The 22,816-nt window shown below is 45.4% G+C and overlaps 1 protein-coding gene across 1 annotated transcript in view; it reads left to right on the forward strand.

The window, feature by feature from the left end:
• CRYZL1 (crystallin zeta like 1) overlaps nucleotides 1-22,816 on the forward strand; it is a 42,600-nt gene extending 19,784 nt beyond the window's left edge. Inside the window, exons 6-13 of the mRNA XM_075332973.1 lie at nucleotides 2,309-2,377; nucleotides 5,677-5,810; nucleotides 6,274-6,385; nucleotides 8,007-8,105; nucleotides 8,423-8,541; nucleotides 20,305-20,410; nucleotides 21,084-21,129; nucleotides 22,390-22,816. Of these exons, the coding sequence (XP_075189088.1) occupies nucleotides 2,309-2,377; nucleotides 5,677-5,810; nucleotides 6,274-6,385; nucleotides 8,007-8,105; nucleotides 8,423-8,541; nucleotides 20,305-20,410; nucleotides 21,084-21,129; nucleotides 22,390-22,489 (785 nt within the window). The 3' untranslated portion in view covers nucleotides 22,490-22,816. The remainder of the gene's footprint in view (nucleotides 1-2,308; nucleotides 2,378-5,676; nucleotides 5,811-6,273; nucleotides 6,386-8,006; nucleotides 8,106-8,422; nucleotides 8,542-20,304; nucleotides 20,411-21,083; nucleotides 21,130-22,389) is intronic.

Below are 22,816 nucleotides of genomic sequence, written 5' to 3' on the forward strand. Positions count from 1 at the left end.
CCCACATAGCCCTCCATACAGAATAATGGGTCCCACATAGCCCTCCATGTAGAATAATGGACCCCACATAGCCCTCCATACAGAATAATGGGCCCCACATAGCCCTCCATACAGAATAATGGGCCCCACATAGCCCTCCATACAGAATAATGGGCCCCACATAGCTGTCCATACAGAATAATGGGCCCCACATAGCCCTCCATACAGAATAATGGGCCCCACATAGCTCTCCATACAGAATAATGGGCCCCACATAGTCCTCCATACAGAATAATGGCCCCACATAGCCCTCCATACAGAATAATGGCACCACATAGCCCTCCATACAGAATAATGGCCCCACATAGCCCTCCTTGTAGACTAATGGGCCCCACATAGCCCTCCATACAGAATAATGGGCCCCACATAGCCCTCCATACAGAATAATGGGCCCCACATAGCCCTCCATACAGAATAATGGGCCCCACATAGCCCTCCATACAGAATAATGGCCCCACATAGCCCTCCATACAGAATAATGGGCCCCACATAGCCCTCCATACAGAATAATGGGCCCCACATAGCCCTCCATACAGAATAATGGGCCCCACATAGCCCTCCATACAGAATAATGGGCCCCACATAGCCCTCCATACAGAATAATGGACCCCACATAGCCCTCCATACAGAATAATGGGCCCCACATAGCCCTCCATACAGAATAATGGGCCCCACATAGCCCTCCATACAGAATAATGGGCCCCACATAGCCCTCCATACAGAATAATGGCCCCACATAGCCCCCCATACAGAATAATGGGCCCCACATAGCCCTCCATACAGAATAATGGCCCCACATAGCCCTCCATACAGAATAATGGCTCCACATAGTCCTCCATACAGAATAATGGGCCCCACATAGCCCTCCATACAGAATAATGGGCCCCACATAGCCCTCCATACAGAATAATGGACCCCACATAGTCCTCCATACAGAATAATGGGCCCCACATAGCCCTCCATACAGAATAATGGACCCCACATAGCCCTCCATACAGAATAATGGCCCCACATAGCCCTCCATACAGAATAATGGGTCCCACATAGCCCTCCATGTAGAATAATGGACCCCACATAGCCCTCCATACAGAATAATGGGCCCCACATAGCCCTCCATACAGAATAATGGGCCCCACATAGCCCTCCATACAGAATAATGGGCCCCACATAGCTCTCCATACAGAATAATGGGCCCCACATAGCCCTCCATACAGAATAATGGGCCCCACATAGCCCTCCATACAGAATAATGGCCCCACATAGCCCTCCATACAGAATAATGGACCCCACATAGCCCTCCATACAGAATAATGGGCCCCACATAGCCCTCCATACAGAATAATGGGCCCCACATAGCCCTCCATACAGAATAATGGGCCCCACATAGCTCTCCATACAGAATAATGGGCCCCACATAGCCCTCCATACAGAATAATGGGCCCCACATAGCCCTCCATACAGAATAATGGGCCCCACATAGCTCTCCATACAGAATAATGGGCCCCACATAGCTCTCCATACAGAATAATGGACCCCACATAGCCCTCCTTACAGAATAATGGACCCCACATAGTAGCCCTCCATACAGAATAATGGCCCCACATAGCCCTCCATACAGAATAATGGCCCCACATAGCCCTCCATACAGAATAATGGGCCCCACATAGTCCTCCATACAGAATAATGGCCCCACATAGCCCTCCATACAGAATAATGGCCCCACATAGCCCTCCATACAGAATAATGGCCCCACATAGCCCTCCATACAGAATAATGGCCCCACATAGCCCTCCATGTAGAATAATGGGCCCCACATAGCCCTCCATGTAGAATAATGGGCCCCACATAGCCCTCCATGTAGAATAATGGGCCCCACATAGCCCTCCATACAGAATAATGGCCCCACATAGCCCTCCATACAGAATAATGGGCCCCACATAGCCCTCCATGTAGAATAATGGGCTGCATGTAGTTTATTTTTTTTACCATGTCTGAACTCTGGTAAGTTTTGTTCTATTGGGTTTTTTTTCCCGAAATATGCAAAAACTCCGGCGTCCATCAAAAGAGCCAGGAAAATTCACTTTTACATTTATTCTGACACAGCAGAGAGCGTCATTTTCTGACATCTCCATTTCTGGTAGATTTTGTCTCTATTCGTGGTGGAGATAGACCTTTCAGGTGAATGATAACACGTGGGCTGGTAAAGCTCAATCCAGATGTGACTGTATAAGCGCATGGAAATGAAGTTTATTTCTATTTTACCTTAAAGGGATTTTGCCTCTTGATTTTGAAGAGTCCGGCCTTTGTGACGTCCTCTGGGTGCATGAGCATCATTTAGGTAAAGTAAAAAAAAAGTAAAGTAAAAATAGTACTTTTCTCTACACTTTTTGAAAATTCCAAATAAGTCTTAAAGGGATCCTGTCATGAAAAAAAATAAATCAGTATTTAACAGATTATCTGGTAGTCTGCAGGTGTATACAGTTTTAAATATACACAGATGTCTAATTGTAAGTACGGCTGCAGGGGGGAAATTAAGTTTTATTCTCCCTGCAGCCGCTCGCTTCCAGTCATTTGAGGCTGTGAACAGTCAGCGCTCAGTATACAGCGAGGGCGCTTTAATCACTCCACTTATACTTGACTGACCTCTTGCTGCGCACACCCGCTGTGGGGTGCCGAGGATGTGATGACGGCGCTCACTGTCTGCTTAGTGCTGATTCTTCTCAGTCCAGGCACCAAGCAAGTGGCTGCAGGGAAGATAAGACTTCATTTTCTCCCTGCAACCAATCATACACCTAGACACCTGCACTTGTTTAAAACCATATTTACCTGTAGATTACATCCATGGCTGCAGGTAAATGCGTTTTTGTTGGTGACAGGTTCCCTTTAATTTAATTTTTGTATGTCATAATTGTGTGTGTATTTTTTTATATTTTTATATTAAATTTTGCAACTTTTTCAACTTTAATTTTTGTAATGCATTTTTTTTAAAAAAAATTTTTCTTTGTAAATGGGGCATCTATGGGTGCGCCAGTTACAGGATAAAATTGTATTGTGATAATAGGACCTGTATCACCTAGTTAGCATATATTACAATAGAGAAATCTATGGAGGCAATGCCGCAGATCACGAGCGCTGCTGTTATCTCTTGTCTTCGCTCATCCTTCCTGTGTCCGCACTGTGTCTATTCTCCCTCGTCGGCTATATCCTGCGCTTCCTGTTCCCGGACCCCCGTCCTTCTCTGATTTTCCGGTCCGGGGTCATCTCAGTCTTTCCCATCCGTGAATTCCTTCATTTGCATTGTATTAGAATTCTCGGATCGCACCGCATACTCTAAGGTCAACCTTATGAGCCAAAATAATGTCCTTTTAAAAATGTTTATCCAGAATCAGAAAAACATGGCTACTTTCTTTAAAAAAAGAGCGCCACCCCTGTCTACTGGTCATGCGTGGTATTGCGGTTCACCCCCACTGAAAGAAACAGAGTGTGCAACTTGGTGAATTGTTATAGTGGAGACAGATGTACCTACGGGATCATTTACAGAAACACCCGACTGTTCTGTTTTCCATTCCTCTATAAAGCAATATACATATTTTGGTGGGTAAGTGACATAACTCAGGATTTATGCCCCCACAAAAAAATAAATTGCAGACGCCCAGAAAAGGAATATGAGAGGCTCGAGGAAATCGACACAAAAATGATGCCAGCAGAATGCGTACCGAAATCTGAAATAAGCGAGTGTCAGCAGTGCAAGAGTTAACGGCGTGTGGTGTATTACAACAGGCCACTGAATATGATGGTAGACCGCCATGTGAACCTGATAGTGTGCCTCTTCACCAGTTTTCTTCTCTGCAGGATCTATCTGTACTTTTCAGTCGTCTCTGAGCTAGTGGGTGAAGACTAGCTGCTATGATGTCTCATATACAGCACACACAAGACATTTTCTTCTCTGCAGACTGTATCTGTAATTTTCACTCGTCTCTGAGCTAGTGGGTGAAGACTAGCTGCTATGATGTCTCATATACACAGCACACACAAGACATTTTCTTCTCTGCAGGATCTATCTGTAATTTTCAGTCGTCTCTGAGCTAGTGGGTGAAGACTAGCTGCTATGATGTCTCATATATACAGCACACACAAGACATTTTCTTCTCTGCAGGTTCTAGCTGTAATTTTCAGTCGTCTCTGAGCTAGTGGGTGAAGACTAGCTGCTATGATGTCTCATATATACAGCACACACAAGACATTTTCTTCTCTGCAGACTGTATCTGTAATTTTCAGTCGTCTCTGAGCTAGTGGGTGAAGACTAGCTGCTATGATGTCTCATATACACAGCACACACAAGACATTTTCTTCTCTGCAGGCTCTAGCTGTAATTTTCACTCGTCTCTGAGCTAGTGGGTGAAGACTAGCTGCTATGATGTCTCATATACACAGCACACACAAGACATTTTCTTCTCTGCAGGATCTATCTGTACTTTTCACTCGTCTCTGAGCTAGTGGGTGAAGACTAGCTGCTATGATGTCTCATATACACAGCACACACAAGACATTTTCTTCTCTGCAGGATCTATCTGTAATTTTCACTCGTCTCTGAGCTAGTGGGTGAAGACTAGTTGCTATGATGTCTCATATACACAGCACACACAAGACATTTTCTTCTCTGCAGGATCTATCTGTAATTTTCACTCGTCTCTGAGCTAGTGGGTGAAGACTAGCTGCTATGATGTCTCATATACACAGCACACACAAGACATTTTCTTCTCTGCAGACTGTATCTGTAATTTTCAGTCGTCTCTGAGCTAGTGGGTGAAGACTAGCTGCTATGATGTCTCATATACACAGCACACACAAGACATTTTCTTCTCTGCAGGCTCTATCTGTAATTTTCAGTCGTCTCTGAGCTAGTGGGTGAAGACTAGCTGCTATGATGTCTCATATACACAGCACACACAAGACATTTTCTTCTCTGCAGGCTCTATCTGTAATTTTCACTCGTCTCTGAGCTAGTGGGTGAAGACTAGCTGCTATGATGTCTCATATACACAGCACACACAAGACATTTTCTTCTCTGCAGGCTCTATCTGTAATTTTCACTCGTCTCTGAGCTAGTGGGTGAAGACTAGCTGCTATGATGTCTCATATACACAGCACACACAAGACATTTTCTTCTCTGCAGGCTCTATCTGTAATTTTCACTCGTCTCTGAGCTAGTGGGTGAAGACTAGCTGCTATGATGTCTTGCATATAAAGCACACACAAGACATCAGGGATGCCTGCTCTGCTGTCTCTTTATATCACCTGCTCAGGAGAAGCAGAAGCAGCATGGAGGACAATACAGTGTAGCTATGAATCCAGGATGTGATAAAACACTTACTAGAAAGCGGCAGTATGATATATCTCTCTCCCTCTCGCTCTGCTCCCTCGTCTCACACTTTAATAGGCAGCTGTAATCTGATCCTTCAGCGAGCTGGAGGTCCGTCTATGGATTTTAGTTTTTCTGAATATGGGAGAAGTGGCTGATAAGTGGAGAAACCAGCATAAATCTCTGATAATATTTCTTACAAATATGCTTACGCTCTTTTGTGTGATGAATCAGTGACCATTTAACCAATGCCGGTGTCATCATTTCTTTACCAGTTCATAAACCAGATAAGGTGAGCTGGGTGGAGGCGGCGGGAACCATACGAGATGGATTATGTGTCTATACCGCCATGCATAGTCTGGCGCACCTGGCTCCAGGAAAGTTTGTGCTGATACCCGATGGAGCAAGTGTATGTATTATTCTGCTTTTTATTATTATTAGATTTTATTTATTTTTTATTTTTTTGCGTTATGACCTTATTTTTATACAATTATCAAAATCATATAGTAACAGAATACTATAAAAAAAAAAAGAATAGTGATAGAATAACTATTTTAATATTAATATTAAAATTCTAATAAAGTATATTATAAATATTAGTATAAACTTTTAAACTCTGTACAATATAATATAAATTATTATTGTAATTTTCTGTTTTTTTATTAATATAATTCAATAATGTTTTCTTGTAATATAATTATATAATGTAATTAAATAGTATTAATAATCTTGTATTTAATATTTTATTAATATTAGAGTATTTTATTGTACATTATTTTTATACTATTATTATTAGATTTAAAGTTTTAGTATTTTAATATTACTAATATTATACTATATTATAATTATTATAATATATTTTTTTTCTCTAGCCATTTGGCACACTGGCTATACAGCTGTCCCATCATAGAGGAGCCTCTGTGGTCACAACTGCACACAGCGAGAAGGACAAGCAGTATCTGGATAAAATAAGACCCCCTGTAGGTGAGAGCTGCCAGTGTCCTAGGTTTTGCTTTAGACATACTGTATATTTTGTGGTAATATGGAGACTAGTGATGTGTGAGCACTACCATGCCCAAGTGCTCGGTACTCGTAATGAGCAGTTGAGAGCGACTTGGGTACCCGAGTATAATGGAAGTCAACGGGAGACTCGAGCATTTTTCCAGTAGATCTTCGAGAAAAATGCTTCAGTTCCCCATAGACTTCCAACTGCTTGTTATGAGTACCGAGCATGGTATTGCCCGCTCATCACTAGTTACTAGTACCGAACACCTGAGCATGGTAGTGCCCACTCCTTACTAGCTACAAGTACTGAGCACCCGAGCATGGTAGTGCCCACTCCTCACTAGCTACAAGTACTGAGCACCCGAGCATGGTAGTGCTCGGTCATCACTAGTTATTAGTACCGACCACTCGAGCATGGTAGTGCTCACTCATCACTAGTTACGAGTACTGAGCACCCGAGCATGGTAGTGTCCACTAAGCACTAGTCCAAGCACCCAAGCATGGTGGTGCCCACTCATCACTAGTTACGAGTACTGAGCACCCGAGCATGGTAGTGCCCACTAAGCACTAGTCCAAGCACCCGAGCATGGTGGTGCCCACTCATCACTAGTTACGAGTACTGAGCACCCGAGCATGGTAGTGCCCACTAAGCACTAGTTCAAGCACCCGAGCATGGTAGTGCTCGCTCATCACTAGTTAAAAGTACTGAGCACCTGAGCATGGTAGTGCCCGCTCATCACTAGTTACGAGTACAGAGCACCTGAGCATGGTAGTGCCCACTAAGCACTAGTTACGAGTACTGAGCACCCGAGCATGGTAGTGCCTGCTCATCACTAGTTACGAGTACAGCTCACATGAGCATGGTAGTGCCCACTAAGCACTAGTTCAAGCACCTGAGCATGGTAGTGCCCACTAAGCACTAGTTACGAGTACTGAGCACCCGAGCATGGTAGTGCCCGCTCATCACTAGTTACGAGTACAGAGCACCTGAGCATGGTAGTGCCCACTAAGCACTAGTTACGAGTACTGAGCACCCGAGCATGGTAGTGCCCGCTCATCACTAGTTACGAGTACAGCTCACATGAGCATGGTAGTGCCCACTAAGCACTAGTTCAAGCACCTGAGCATGGTAGTGCCCGCTCATCACTAATGGGGACCCATTAATAGATGTTTTTATCTTGAGGACCTACATCTCTTATTACTTCTTATCTGCAACTGCTACATTTTTTTGGTCATTTGGGCATTTTTTTTTAGCGTAAAGTGAAACTGTGATCTATGATTTTAACCTTGCCACATCATCTGCTTGTTTTCTAAAATCCACCTCATGATATAAAGCTGCTGTGTCCCCTATACTTTACACTGCAGCTCTGCTTATTCAGACTGACTGCAGTGTATAATCATGAGACCAGCGGTCAGTGCTTTGGACTCATTTCCAGTGACTGCCTCATGATAGTCTATATAAAGCAGGATTTTCATGCCCCTGCCTGTGTTATAAGTGCCTCAAATATTTTCTGCGTAATGGAGACCATCTGTCCATGAGACCCAAGATCTCTAGACATGAGAACCATCCAAAATAAGCAACCGTGTCGTCTTGTTTCAGCCCGTGTTATCGATGTGTCAAAAGGCAACGTGAATCTGACCGAGAAAGGCATCGAGGAGACCGGAGGGCTGGGGTTTGACATTATCGTCGATGCTGGAGGTCAGTGATACACAAGGTCTCCGCCAGACGCTGATAACCCTCTGATCAGCAGTAAAATACTTTTTATAAATTTATTAAGGGAAATTTGGAGTTTTAGTTAATGTATTCATGTCAAAATATGAAGTTTTCCAATATTCTTCCTACATTACAGTTTTTTTAGGATCTCTGTTTGCTGTCATTGAGTAGGAACTTTAATTGCATGTTCTCCCAGTGGATAATAACTCATTGAAATATGGTATCGCTGCATGCGTAACTGTCGGAACAAATAAAATATTAGAATATTTCCGCAGTAAATGGAGGCAAATCTCTTTTCCCAGTGATAATGTACAACACCAGAGACTCTGTTACGAAGCCAACGCTTCTGCCACACAAGCATGAAATCATCTCACTTCTCGCTGTCGGAAGCCAATGGGTAACAAGAGAACAATGTCTTCAGGTAAGAATTATCAGGGGTTGGTTTCTGTGCGTTACCCCCCACTGCCTATCAACGGTCATGTAGCTGTAATCACTGTTGGCTGCTGCAGTGAGCCGGCAGTGATCCTCGCACATGTCTGCTGATTCGTTGTGTGGGGTTTACAGGTGCAGGTGGATCCGCGATCAACCCGTACCTGCTTGCCACATAGATCGAGCTGTCAAAATGTGACAGTGCAATTTAAATGGTTTCGGCGGGGATCGCTCTGTTCCCCACCGCCATCGGAGGCCCATGACGTGACCACAGGAAGCCAATGGTTGTCATCATAGCTCGGGGTCATGTGATGACCCCTGACGCGACCATGACGTACTTCCTGTAAGAGCCGAAATAGCGACGTCTCTTAATGGAACAGTGCGTTTTTGCTGATCAGAGCTGTGCAGCTCTGATAAAAAGAAATGCATAAGTGATCAGACTGCTGATCCATAAAGTCCCCTACAAAGACTAGTAAAATAAATTAAAAAATGTAAGAATTTTTTTTTTTTTTTAAAAATGACGAAATAAAAAAAAATGAAGTTCAAATCACCCCCCATTCAAAAGAAAGCAGTTCAAAAAAAATAAAAATATAGATATATTTGGTATTGCCGCTTTTAGAAATGCCCGATCTATCAAAATAAAGTCAATTAATGAGATCGATACATGGCGTGGTGAGAAAAAAATTCCAAAAGCCAAAATTAAATTTTTTGGTTGCCACAATTTTTTTTTTAAAATTCAATAACAGGCGATCAAAACGTAGCATCCGCACAGAAATGAAATATATAAAAACGCCAGCTCAAGATTCAAGATGCAAAAAATAAGCTGTCACTAAGCTCCAGATCCCAAAAAAATGGGAACACTACGGGTCTCGGAAAATGGCGCCAAAAGCGCAATTTCTTTTTTGGACAAACTTCAGAATTTTTTGTAATCCCTTAGATAAAAGTAAACCTATACATGTTTGGTATCTACAAACTCGCACCATCCTGAGGCATCACACTGTGTCATCAGGTTTATCAAATAGTGAACACGGTAAATAAAATGCTCCAAAAACAATCATGTAATCGCAATTGTTTTGCAATTTCACCGCACTTGGAAACATTTTTTTCCTATTTTCCAATACACTATATGGTAAAACTAATGGTTTCATTCAAACGTACAACTCGTCCTGCGAAAAAAAAACCCTCATATGGCAGGATTGCTGGAAAATTCAAAATGTTGCGGCTCTCAGAAGAAGGGGAGCAAAAACCAAAATGAAAAACAGAAAATTGCCCTGGGGCGAATGGGTTAATATTCCAAGATGTTTTCATTAAAATTAATTTGTATACTTTATTAAATTTTAAGGGGTTTACAATAACAGGGGAGGGGGTAATTGAAGTATTTAAAATGCATTCTTAAAAATATTGTTGAAATAACAAAGAAGGGGAAGAGGAAGGGAAGAAAGGGTAGGCTAAAAGTGGATGGGAAGGGGTATTGTAGGGGAAGTGGGAATGGAAGGAGTTAGGGAATTTAAAGGGGGAGGAGAAAGGGAAGGAGGAAGACGTTGAGGCAATTCCTTAAGTTTCAAAGTCAAGCAAGATTATAAACTCATATTCATTTAGCACAGTATATAAACACATTCGGAAATAACATATTACATTTATATTATGTAGATAATGTCAAGGAACTAATTCAAAACAAGGTTTGGCATGTATTTCTGGGACCAAAGAGACCATCTTATTTTATATCTTTTGATAGTGTTTTTCTTTTAACGCAATATTATACTCATATAACTTATGAGCTGAAACCCTGTCTGTAACTTCTGAATAGATGGGATTCTTTCTTCTCTCCAGTTGGCTGCTAATAAATTCTTAATAACTAAGAAAATGTGACAGACAATGTATCTATACTTTTTCTCATATTCTTCTAACCCTATGGAAAGAATAACCAATTCTGGAGTAAGATTTATATCTTTTGTAGTTAATTGCTTTAAGAGGTCTCTGACTTTCTTCCATAAGGGTTTAAGTAAAGGACATCCCCAGAAAATGTGGATAAAGGATCCATTTTTCCCGCAACCTCTCCAACATAGTGGTGAGTTTTTAGCAGAAAACGTGCACAACTTTAGAGGGGTATAGTACCATCTGGAATACACTTTATAATATGTCTCCTGAAGAGAAGCACAGGCTGCAGGTGCATAAGTTGTTTCCAGAGCTTGTTTCCATGGACTTATAGGGAATTCCTTGTGCAAATCTTTCTCCCAATTATTTAGGTTTAGCTTTTTCTCAAATTCATAATCTTCATTTAGCAAGGAATATACATTACTGGTTTTCCAAATAATTTGGTTTAATGGATTATTCAATAAATTTATTAGGGGTTTAGGAAGCTGAAATCTAGGTTTTTTGTTTGTAAGAAAATTTTCTATACGGTACCAAATTTTTTTCTCTTTATTTGGGATGTTGAATTTACTTTGTATGTTTTTGAAGGGCGAGATTTTGTTATTTTCTATTAGGTCGAGAAAATTGTTTATTTCTTCAGCGCTCTATTGGGAGACCCAGACGATTGGGGTATAGCTACTGCCCTCTGGAGGCCACACAAAGCACTACATCAAAAGTGCAAGGCCCCTCCTCCTCTGGCTATACCCCCCCCGTGGTATCACGGGTTCTCCAGTTTTAGCTTTGTGTGCGAAGGAGGTCAGACATCCACGCATAGCTCCACAGATTTTAGTCAGCAGTAGCTGCTGACTATGTCGGATGGAAGAAAAGAGGACACATATAGTGTCCCCAGCATGCTCCCTTCTCACCCCTGGATGGTGTTGTAAGGTTGAGGTACCTATTGCTGGTACAGGGCTGGAGCCTGACATGCTGCTTTCCTTCCACATCCCCCTGAGAGGCTCTGTGGAAGTGGGATCCTGCCGGCCTCAAAGCTCTGACGCCGGGCTCCATCCACAGACCCATTTGAACCTGTTGGATACGGAGCTGGAGTACCGTTCAGGGACATGGCCCTGCACCATTACAGGTACTCTGTGTCCCCGTACACACAGGCACAGCACACTCCAGGCTTGCTGGGTGTGCTAGTGCGCCGGGGACAGTAATGGGTTACAGTCACTGCAGCTTTGCTGAGTGACTTTGTGTTTTGGGAACTACCGCGCCGGACGCTCCGGGAGCGGCGGCGCGGCTGGGACTTGTAGTTCGCCGGGGACTGGGCGCCGACCGCGCTTTTACGGCGGCGGCGCTTATAAATACAGTCCCCGGCTTCTGCGGCCTAGGGCCGCTTCGTTCCCGCCCCCTCCCTGTCACTCAGGGAAGGGGACAGGCGCTGAGCAATCAGCAGCGCCGAGGGCTGGAGCCTTTTTACATGCTCCAGCCCTCTCACTGCACACTGTCGGGCGCCGGATTCCCGCTCTGCCTTGGGGGCACGCCCACGGCCCGCCCCTCCTCACATGAGCTGGGGAAGAAGCCGGCAGCCATTACTGAAGTCCGAGCTCGGATTTTCAGCAACCAGGCAGGACGGTGGCGATCATACACCCGCTGATAGGCGGGCGGTAAGCGGCACACATAGTGCTGAACACAGATAAATGCAGTGTGTACATGTGTTGTTTTTAACTGCACAGGTCGCTATATGCCCGCTTGGGGAGCGACACATTAGCAGCAGGAAAGCAGGTGTGCTAAGGCACAGGCTTTCTAGGCTACTTGTATCGCAGACTGAGATGCTCATTTGTGTTTTTGTGTTGTACATTCCACTGTACAGTCGCTAGTCTTAGCTATATTCTCCTGGAAGGGCTAGACTACAGCAGCAGAAAACCAAGGGTGCTGGGGCACAGGTTTTTTTCTATGCTGCTTGTATTGCATGGGCTGCAGTGTGCATTTGTACTGGTGCTTGTATGCTATACATTGCACTGTATGGTCACTCTTCTGGGCCATATTCCCCTAGATGACTAGTCTACAGCAGCAGTAGAGCTGGGGTGCCACGGCACAGGCTTCTACGCTGCTTGTATTGCATGTGCTGCAGTGGTCATTTGTACTTGTGCTGGTATGCTATACATTGCACTGTACGGTCGCCATTCTTGGCGCTATAATCCTAGATGGCTAGTCGGCAGCAGCATATAAGCAACACAGGCTTTCAATGCTGTTTTTACTGCATGTGATACTGTTCCACGGCACTGACCCCCATTGTCTGCAATGCTCTCCTGTAGCACTTGGTCAGCCGGGGTCTCTCCTAGACGTGGCCAAAGGAACCACCTGTCAACCCTGTCCAAGGACAGGGACAGAGTTGCAGTTTTGGCTGATATATTGTCATCAGACAGGCCATGCGCAATCTGGTTCATTGCTCCCTGGCCACCCTCATTGGGAATAAAATCGGTGCTCCGGGGGGGTCCCAGGAGGACTCTCTGTATGGTGAGGCAGACGTAGCTCATCAGGACTTTGATCCTGACACCGCTCTCAATCCGGATACACCGGATGGTGACGCCATAAGGAATGATCCTATAGCGTCCATCAATGGAATGTTGGATCTTTCTCCCTCAGCTCCCCCAGCGGAGGAGTCAGCTTCACAGCAGGAGAAGTCCCATTCCAGTAGCTCAAACGTATATTGAGTATTTTTCTGGCCACGCTGAATTCAGAGAAGCAGTCCAGGAACACCACGCTTACCAGATAAGCGTTTTCTCCAAACGTATTAAGGATACACGTTATCCCCTTCCCCCTGACGTGGTCAAGCGCTGGACCCAGGGTCCAAAGGTGGATTCTCCAATCTCCAGGCTTGCGGCTAAAGCCATAGTTGCAGTGGAGATGGGACTTCACTTAAAGATGCCATTGACTGACAGATGGACTCTGATTGAAATCTGTCTATGAGGCTATCGGCGTGTCGGTTGCTCCGGCATTCACAGCCGTAGGGGCACCCTAAGCTTTCAGCTGTTCTTGACGCAGCTGGTCTTGAGCATATGTACATCTATGCCGCAGGGGCGTCCGTAACCTCGCAATGTCTGCATTGCGACTTACCCTATTGATGCTGTCCTGGAAGGACAGTCGAGGTTTCGGTCCTTCCCAAGCTCGGGCAGGTCCCACTTGTCCTCGTCCAAAAGGGCTGAAAAGCCTCAGAGGGGCTCAGCTTCCGGCCGGGCTCAATCACGCCCAAGGAAGGCAGCCGGAGGAACCGCTACAAGGCGGTCTCCTCATGACTCTCAGCTCTCTCATCTCTCCGCATCCACGGTTGATGGCAGACTCGCTCGCCTTTGGCGACATTTAGCTGCCACAGGTCACAGACCGGTGGGTGAGGGACATTGTGCCCACGTGCACAGGACAGAGTTCGGTTCTCGTCCTCCGACTCGATTCTTCAGACCGTCCCCACCTCCCCACCGAGCCGATGCTCTTCTGCAGGCAGAAGGAGTGGTAATCCATGTTCCTCTTCAGGAACAAGACACGGTTTTTTCTCCAATCTGGTTGTGGTGCCAAAAAAGGATGGCTCTTTCCGTTCCGTTCTGGACCTAAAACTGCTCAACAAGCACGTGGAGGCCAGGCGGTTCCGGATGAAACCCTCCGCTCCGCCATTGCCTCAATGTCTCAAGGAAATTTCCTAACATCAATAGACATCAAAGATGCTTATCTCCACGTGCCGATTGCTACAGAGCACCAATGTTTTTCTACGTTTCGTGATAGGTGACGACCATCTTCAGTGCGTAGCTCTGCCATTCGGTCTGGCGACAGCCCCACGGGTGTTCACCAAGGTCATGGCGGCAGGGGTAGCAGTCTTGCACTCACAGGGACACTCTGTGATCCCTTACTTGGATGATCTACTTGGCAAGGCACCCTCTCAAGAGGCATGCCAACTCAGCCTGAATGTTGCGCTGGAGACTCTCCAGACGTTTGGGTGGCTCATCAACTTCTCAAAGCCAAACCTGTCACCGACCCAATCACTAACGTATCTTGGCAGGATTTTCATACCCTCTCAGCGCTAGTGAAGCTTCCGCTGGACAAGCAGCGGTCACTACAGACTGGGGTGCAGACTCTCCTTCAAGGTCAGTCGCACTCCTTAAGACGCCTCATGCACTTCCTCGGGAAGATGAGCAATGGAGGCGGTTCCGTTTACGCAGTTTCATCTGCGTCCACTTCAATGGGACATTCTCCGCCAATGGGACGGGAAGTCAACATCCCTGAACAGGAAAGTATCCCTTTCACAGACGGCCAAGGACTCTCTGTAATGGTGGCTTCTTCCCACCTCATTATCACAGGGAAGATCCTTCCTACCACCGTCTTGGGCGGTGGTCACGACAGATGCGAGTCTGTTAGGGTGGGGAGCAGTTTTTTCTCCACCACAGGGCTCAGGGTACGTGGACTCAGCAGGAGTCCACCCTTCAGATCAATGTTCTGGAAATCAGAGCAGTGTATCTTGCCCTTATAGCCTTCCAGCAGTGGCTGGAAGGAAGGCAGATCCGAATTCAGTCGGACAACTCCACAGCGGTGGCATACGTCAACCACCAAGGGGGGACACGCAGTCGGCAAGCCTTCCAGGAAGTCCGGCGGATTCTGATGTGAGTGGACGCCACGGCCTCCACCATATCCGCAGTTCACATCCCCGGCGTAGAAAATTGGGAAGCAGACTTCCTCAGTGGCCAGGGCATGGACGCAGGGGAATGGTCCCTTCACCCGGACGTGTTTCAGGAAATCTGTCGCCGATGGAGAAGGCCGGACGTCGACCTAATGGCGTCCCGGCACAACAACAAGGTCCCAACCTTCATGGCACGGTCTCGCGATCAAAGAGCTCTGGCGGCAGACGCCTTAGTGCAAGATTGGTCGCAGTTCCGGCTCCCTTATGTGTTTCCACCTCTGGCACTCTTGCCCAGAGTGCTACGCAAGATCAGATCCGATTGCAGCCGCGTCATACTCGTCGCCCCAGACTGGCCGAGGAGGGCGTGGTATCCGGATCTGTGGCATCTCACGGTCGGCCAACCGTGGGCACTACCAGACCGACCAGACTTACTGTTCCAAGGGCCGTTTTTCCATCGGAATTCTGCGGCCCTGAACCTGACTGTGTGGCCATTGAGTCCTGGATCCTAGCGTCTTCAGGATTATCCCAAGGGGTCGTTGCCACCATGAGACAGGCTAGGAAGCCCACGTCTGCTAAGATCTACCACAGAACGTGGAGGATATTCTTATCCTGGTGCTCTGCTCAGGGAGTGTCTCCCTGGCCATTTGCATTGCCTACCTTTCTATCTTTCCTGCAATCTGGGTTAGAAAAAAGGTTTGTCGCTCGGCCCCCTTAAAGGTCAGGTCTCGGTGCTATCCGTCTTTTTTCAGAGGCGTTTGGCGCGCCTTCCTAAGGTGCGCACGTTCCTACAGGGGGTTTGCCATATCGTACCCCCGTACAAGCGGCCGTTAGATCCATGGGATCTGAACAGGGTACTAGTTGTCCTCCAGAAGCCGCCCTTCGAGCTTCTGAGGGAGGTTTCACTTTCTAGACTATCACAGAAAGTGGCTTTTCTGGTAGCGATCACATCTCTTCGGAGAGTGTCTGAGCTGGCAGCGCTGTCATCCAAGGCTCCCTTCCTGGTCTTCCACCAGGACAAGGTAGTGCTGCGCCCCATTCAGGAGTTTCTCCCGAAGGTGGTATCCTTTTTTCATCTTAATCAGGATATCTCTTTGCCTTCGTTTTGTCCTCATGCAGTTCATCGGTATGAGAAGGATTTACTTTTGTTAGATCTGGTGAGAGCACTCAGAATCTACATTTCCCGCACGGCGCCCTTGCGCCGTTCGGATGCACTCTTTGTCCTTGTCGCTGGTAAGCCCAAAGGGTCGCAGGCTTCTAAGGTCACCCTGGCTCGATGGATCAAAGAACCAATTCTTGAAGCCTACCGTTCTGCTGAGCTTCCGGTTCCATCAAGGCTGAAGGCCCATCCTACCAGAGCCGTGGGTGCGTCCTGGGCATTGCGACACCAGGCTTCGGCTCAACAAGTGTGCCAGGCAGCCACCTGGTCCAGCCTGCACACTTGCACCAAGCATTATCAGGTGCATACCTATGCTTCGGCGGATGCCAGCTTAGGTGGAAGAGTCCTGCAGGAGGCAGTGACACCCCCGTAGGGGAGGGCTGTTTTTGCAGCTCTAACATGAGGTATTTCTTTACCCACCCAGGGACAGCTTTTGGACGTCCCAATCGTCTGGGTCTCCCAATAGAGCGCTGAAGAAGAAGGGAATTTTGTTACTTACCGTAAATTCCTTTTCTTCTAGCTCTTATTGGGAGACCCAGCACCCGCCCTGTTGTCCTTCGGGATGTTTTTTTGTTGATTGCGGGTACACATGTTGTTCATGTTGAACGGTTTTTCAGTTCTCCGATGTTATTCGGAGTTAATTTGTTTAAACCAGTTATTGGCTTCCTCCTTCTTGCTTTGGCACTAAAACTGGAGAACCCGTGATACCACGGGGGGGGTATAGCCAGAGGAGGAGGGGCCTTGCACTTTTGATGTAGTGCTTTGTGTGGCCTCCAGAGGGCAGTAGCTATACCCCAATCGTCTGGGTCTCCCAATAAGAGCTAGAAGAAAAGGAATTTACGGTAAGTAACAAAATTCCCTTCGTTGTATTGTTTCCATTTTATTATGTTCATTTTGGGAGTCAGAATTTGTATTGTTTCAATTGGGCAACATTTAATATCCTCCAAAGGTACATTATCTTTCATCAATGTTTTTAATAGGGATTTCCATGCCCATAGTTCTGCTTTACTTGTTTGAAATTTAGTTAATGTTTTTTGTGTGTTTAAAAGTTGGGCCAAAATGATATCTGATTTGGGAATGTTTATTAAAATTAATTTTGTTTGTGGAGAAAACCCCTTTAAAACGCATCAGGCAGCATTTCCACTGCAACATCTGCTCCCCTACAGTATATTTAATGACATGTGTTTTCTTTAATCCGACCAAGAAATGCCCATTTGGTGTATATGAACCTGGTCCCTTTTTACAGGATCTCACAAATTTGTAAGGACCGTTTCCAAAAAATCAGTTGGCACATACTGTATGATAGAGCTACAATTATTTAAAGGGTTATTCTCATAATGTCATTCATTGTTACAAAGCTCAATATCTGCATGACTATAGTAAATGAAAATAGGCAACTTTGTAATAATATACCTTATTACACAAATCGGCTTTTTTTTCCCTGCCAAAATTTATCAGTCAGTATCAAAATTCTCAATTCTGAAGTAAAATCTGTATTCAGTGAAGACTTTCCCACTACTGATATAGGAGATGGCAGTTGGTGCTGATGACATTCTATGTAGATAGAAGAGGGGTGAGGAGGAGCTCTGCCTCTAGCTCTTCCCTCTGCCTCCTCTCCTCCTGTTGTCATAGAATCTCATCAGTAACAACCGCCTTTTGTGCCTTTCTATTGTTTTGTGCATCCAGCTTCACAGAACTGAACAGGCAATCCTACTCTTAGCTGCTAAAGCTACATTTCCCAGCAGCGCCTTGCTCCTTCTCAGTGCTGCAGGCCCCGCTCTCTGCTCTCCTATGTGCTTCCTGATAAGTTCTCAACATGGGTTCATCTATTTCTGTAGTTTCACCCGTTATTTGACCAATATTCATTACTATTGGTAAACTAGGCATTTCATTGATGGCTGATGTGAATCTTAAAGGGAAACTGTCAGGTCCCATATGCCTTGTAACCTACAAGCAGGGTGATGTGTGGCATAAAATCCCCTTCCTACCCATCCCTGTGTTGTAATATTGTGTAAAATGAGTTCATAAAAAATGTTTTATAACTTACATGTTCAATATGTAAATAAGCAGAGGGGCTAGACCCCAGGGTGTCTGTTCGCCTCGTCTAGTTTGCCCTCTTTCCATGGTATCACGCCCCTGTGGGTGTGATACCATGGATTTACATGAGCGACGTCACCGTCAGCTCCTGGAAATCCCGCGCGTGCACGCTTCTGATTCACTCAGCATTGTTAGTCTAGTGTACACTTGTCGGCTTCACAAGTGCATTGCACATGATCTGAAGACTCCTGCGCAGAGTGCGTCTAAAGCCGGCAAGCGAACACTCAGCTAAGAAGGCTGCGCGACTGACAAGCGCGCGCGGGATTCCAGGAGCTGACAGTTATGTCGCTCATGTAAATCCTTGGTATCACGGCCACAGGGGTGTGATACCACGGAAAGAGGGCAAACTAGACTGGGCAAAGCAAAGCCCCTGGGGACTAGTCCCGCTGCTCATTTACATACGGAACACGTAAATTATAAAACCTTTTTATAAATTCATTTTACACAATATTACAACACAGGGATGGGTAGGAAGGGGTTTTTAGGCCATACATCACCCTGCTTGAAGGCTACAAGGCATATGGGAACTGACAGGCTCCCTTTTAAGAGCATGATTATGATATCCCCTACATGCATAAAATAGCTGAGTTGTGCTACATCCCCTCTGTCCGGGCAATAAGGATGCTGTGAGTGTATGGGTGATATTTTATTAGACAGGATCATTGGGTGCCACTGTTTTTAATTAATTAGACAGTGTGATTAATTAAAAGTGCAGGGAATAACAGTGAAATCTTGGGCACAGCTGAGCTGTGCAAACTGTCACATGTTTTATTATACAGGGCCAGTAGGTGCTTCTGATCATGCTCAACTTATTTTTTTTTTTTACTGGTGTATATGAATAATTCTGTATGTACAGAAAACAGAGACCACATTTTGATTTTGGGAATAACACTTTAGTAGAGAAATGGATTGGTGGAAAATTCCAGATCTTTTTCAGCATCTGCTGTATCCGAAACAATGCAGTCATGTGGCGATGACCCGATCTAGATCTCCTCTACATCACAATGGCCACTCAGCCTCAGAAGAAAAAAAAAAAGGATTATATTGGGCATCTGTCATGAATGCGTCCCACCCGGTTGAGACCTGGGGCGAGTCTGGTATCAGAAGATCACAGCGTCTTGCTTCTGGCAGAGCCACTGTTGTTACTTGAATAACATCTTTTTGCTAGTAGTGTTGTAAGGGTTAAGCACCCTTTCCTGCCTGGTTGCTGGCTGTAGTTTTCAATTTCAGGTGCAGCTGGTTGGGCTCACTCCCCTTCAGTATTTAAGGTCATGTACCTGATCAGCTGATGCCTGTAATTGAAACTGAATCCTCATTTCTATGTGGTCCACTTTGGAAGGCACTGAAGCTGCCTGCAGTGTTTTCCCTTTTTTTGTCCACTCCTTGTGTTTCTGTATTTTAGAGACAAGACTAGTGATCTCGTCGGCCTGCTTAGTAGCCAGGGTGAGTTTAGGGCAAACAAGGACTTAGGAACGTGGTCTGCGATGGGGTGAAAGAACGTGTATAGGTACATCAGGGAGTGCAGCGTTCAGGTGCAGGTGGATACCCCGCTGACCTGTCCCTAGCACCAGGGACCTCTGTTGTAACGTGACCTTTGAGTACCCTGTGTGTAGTGACACCAACTGGGGGTTTATAGTATCTGATTTAAGGCTGGTGTCCCACTTGCAATTGTCTCGCCTGTATCTCGTACGATTTTCTCGGTTCATCACCCGTCATGGACTCACTCTGCTCACAGGAGCGGGTCGGCTGCATAGAGATGCATGCAACCGACCTGCTCCTGTGAGCAGAGTGTGAGTCCGTGCCGGGTGATGCATCGAGAAAGTCGCGCGAGACAATCGCAAATGGGACACCGGCCTAACCCTGTTAGTCACGTGCGTGACAGCATCAGATCCCTGTACATTTTACAATAAAAGTCCAGGAACTTGAAGCTGCACCATATCTGTCAGTATTAAGTGTTTTGCTTTTTCAATTCCATTTGGTTGCAGCTTGATCCACCGGACAGCAATATTCTGTTCCTTAAAGGTGCGTCACTTTCATACCTCAATGAGGAAACCTGGAACCTGTCAAGTTCTCAACAAGGAAAGTATCTTCATATCCTTTATAATGTACAATGGTACCTATGTCTTCGTGATAGAGCTTCTGATTAATTCACAATAGGTAAGTATGATAAACCTGAGCTAAAGGGGAGAGGATCCTGCTGGAGTTGGCCTACATTCTGAGGAGGTAAAGGCTGCTCATGTAGTGGTGGTGTGAGGGTTAGTGTGTGGCGTAGGTTTTTCTGAAGCGGTTGGTTGTAAGGTTGCTTTTGAAGGTTGGGATGCTTGAAGATCGTCTTGTGAGTTCCAGAGAATGGGCAAATCCCTTGAGAAGTCTTAGAGAAAATATAAAAAGCACAAACATGTCTTGTGTAAGCTCAGAGTTTACATGGGAGAAGCTACAGGGCAGAGCTGTATAGGGGGGGAACAGGCGTCTGCTTGGAAATTTTGTGCGTCAGCTTTTCTTGATAACCATCTGGGTTTGGTCCTTAAGAAGCCTCCGACTTGGCTATCAAGACTAGAGTTATATGTCAAGATGGGGCCATATGTTGGGAATAGTGAGGATTAAGAACAAAAGAGAAACAACGCCAGATTCAGGAGAACATCTGCATTTATACCAGGTAAAAATAAAATATGTATTTATGGCAAGTGACAGGTCCTCTTTGAGGACACCACTATGTTATGTTAATTCTGTACAAAATCTAGTACATCCTTTACTATAGCTTCATATATCCTAAAAGATGTGATGGACAAATTAAGTGGTGGAATATTCAGGTAAGGAGATTCAGTATATTGTCAATCTTTTCTAATAATTTCTGTCACGGTTTCCCCTCCCCGTCCACATGGCAAGGGGATGGAGCCTTCTCCTTGACTTCACTTCCGGAGCTGGGATGCTTTAAATACTGTCATCTCCGGTGAACCAGCGCCGGCTATAAGCTTAGCGCTGCTTTGCCTGTGAGTGCTGGTCCCTGTAAGTGTGACCCTGATCTGTTCCCTCTCTGTGCCCTAATCCTCTGTCTGTGTTCTGTCCCCTAGTCGTTCTGCCATTCCTCTGTCCCACCTCCTTCCTTCCCACAATAGCCCCGATTGTTCCCCCCTCTCCTACCTCACCACTCGGTTGTTTCCTCTGGTACTGACCTCGACCTGATCTCGACTCCTCCTCTGCTAGTTCCTCCGGTCTTCCTGCTGCCCGTACTGTGTATGACCCGGACCCGTCTAACCATTCCCCGCATGCCCCACAGCTTCAGCTGGCCGACTGATGCTGGCAGACACTGTATCAGCACACACTGGGAGTTCCCCTCCTTGCTCATTCAGCTCCGTGTAGTGTCTTTCCCTGCAGGACTCCAGCTCCCCCTGCTGGCATCCTGACAATTTCCTTTTAGACTAGTTGGGTTTGGATTGTATGGTAATATTTGCGCTTAGTGGTCTTGCCATTCTTGTAAGGCTACCTGCACTTTACACTTTGCGACATTTACTGCCTATAGATTTAGTCACTTCCTTAAGAATTCAACACTAGTTTAAATTGGTATGCAGATTGCTCTCAAGAGTTAAATAATTTATCAAACCAAGACAACTGAACCTAATGAGTAAAGCAAACCCTTAAAAGAGCTGTTAACATCGCAATTTGTATGTTGAAGATGAATTTTATTTTCATTTCCTGAGAACCGCAATGGGGTCTAGTGTCACCCCAGATAATGATAATGTCTTGATGCCCAATTGGACGATTACAACGACCTTTACTTCCACCTCCCCTCCTCTACAAAAGATATATAGACAGATATATTATGAAATAACTTCATACAGAATTGTGAACTTAAAAACAGATGTTATATATTAATATAGAAACATATAGTAATAGATATTTACCGTACATTAAGGAAGTTGTAGTAGGTTTAGCAAAACTCTCAATGGGGAGTGGGAATAATTCTGTTTCTATGGGGACTTATGATTTTCAAGTGTGTGTATATGCAGTGGGTGTATTGCTCCACACATATATTTACCTTAAATATTGAGGGTTGTTTTTCTTAATTTTAGGCCTTATCTTGATGAACCTGTGCCAATGTATGAAGCTAAGCTGTTCATGGAAATGGTCCAAAGAAAAGAAGTAAAGAAACGATTGGTTGTTCAATTATGAGAAAGCTAAATCGGCCATGGGCGGACATATCGTTGGTGCAGCCTGTGCAGCCGCATCGGCGCCAAAGACGTTGGGGGACCAATTTCTATCTCCAAAGCAGATGTAATTGTGCAGTTTGATGAGCTCTTGGACCGCAAAGGGCCCATATATTGTTCTTGCACAGGGGCCCTTTTCTGTCTGTGTCCAACAGTGGAATCGGCTATAGAGAGGATCAAGGGTACAAACCTGTTCTGCAGTAGATAATATCATAGCATTTTGCTGGTGATGTATATGCTTCTTTAATAAAATATGGTTTTAATAAAGGTTGTGGCTTTTTACTGGTTTAAA

The sequence above is a fragment of the Anomaloglossus baeobatrachus genome, chromosome 2 (genome assembly GCF_048569485.1).
Source record: "Anomaloglossus baeobatrachus isolate aAnoBae1 chromosome 2, aAnoBae1.hap1, whole genome shotgun sequence".
Lineage (NCBI taxonomy): Eukaryota > Metazoa > Chordata > Amphibia > Anura > Aromobatidae > Anomaloglossus > Anomaloglossus baeobatrachus.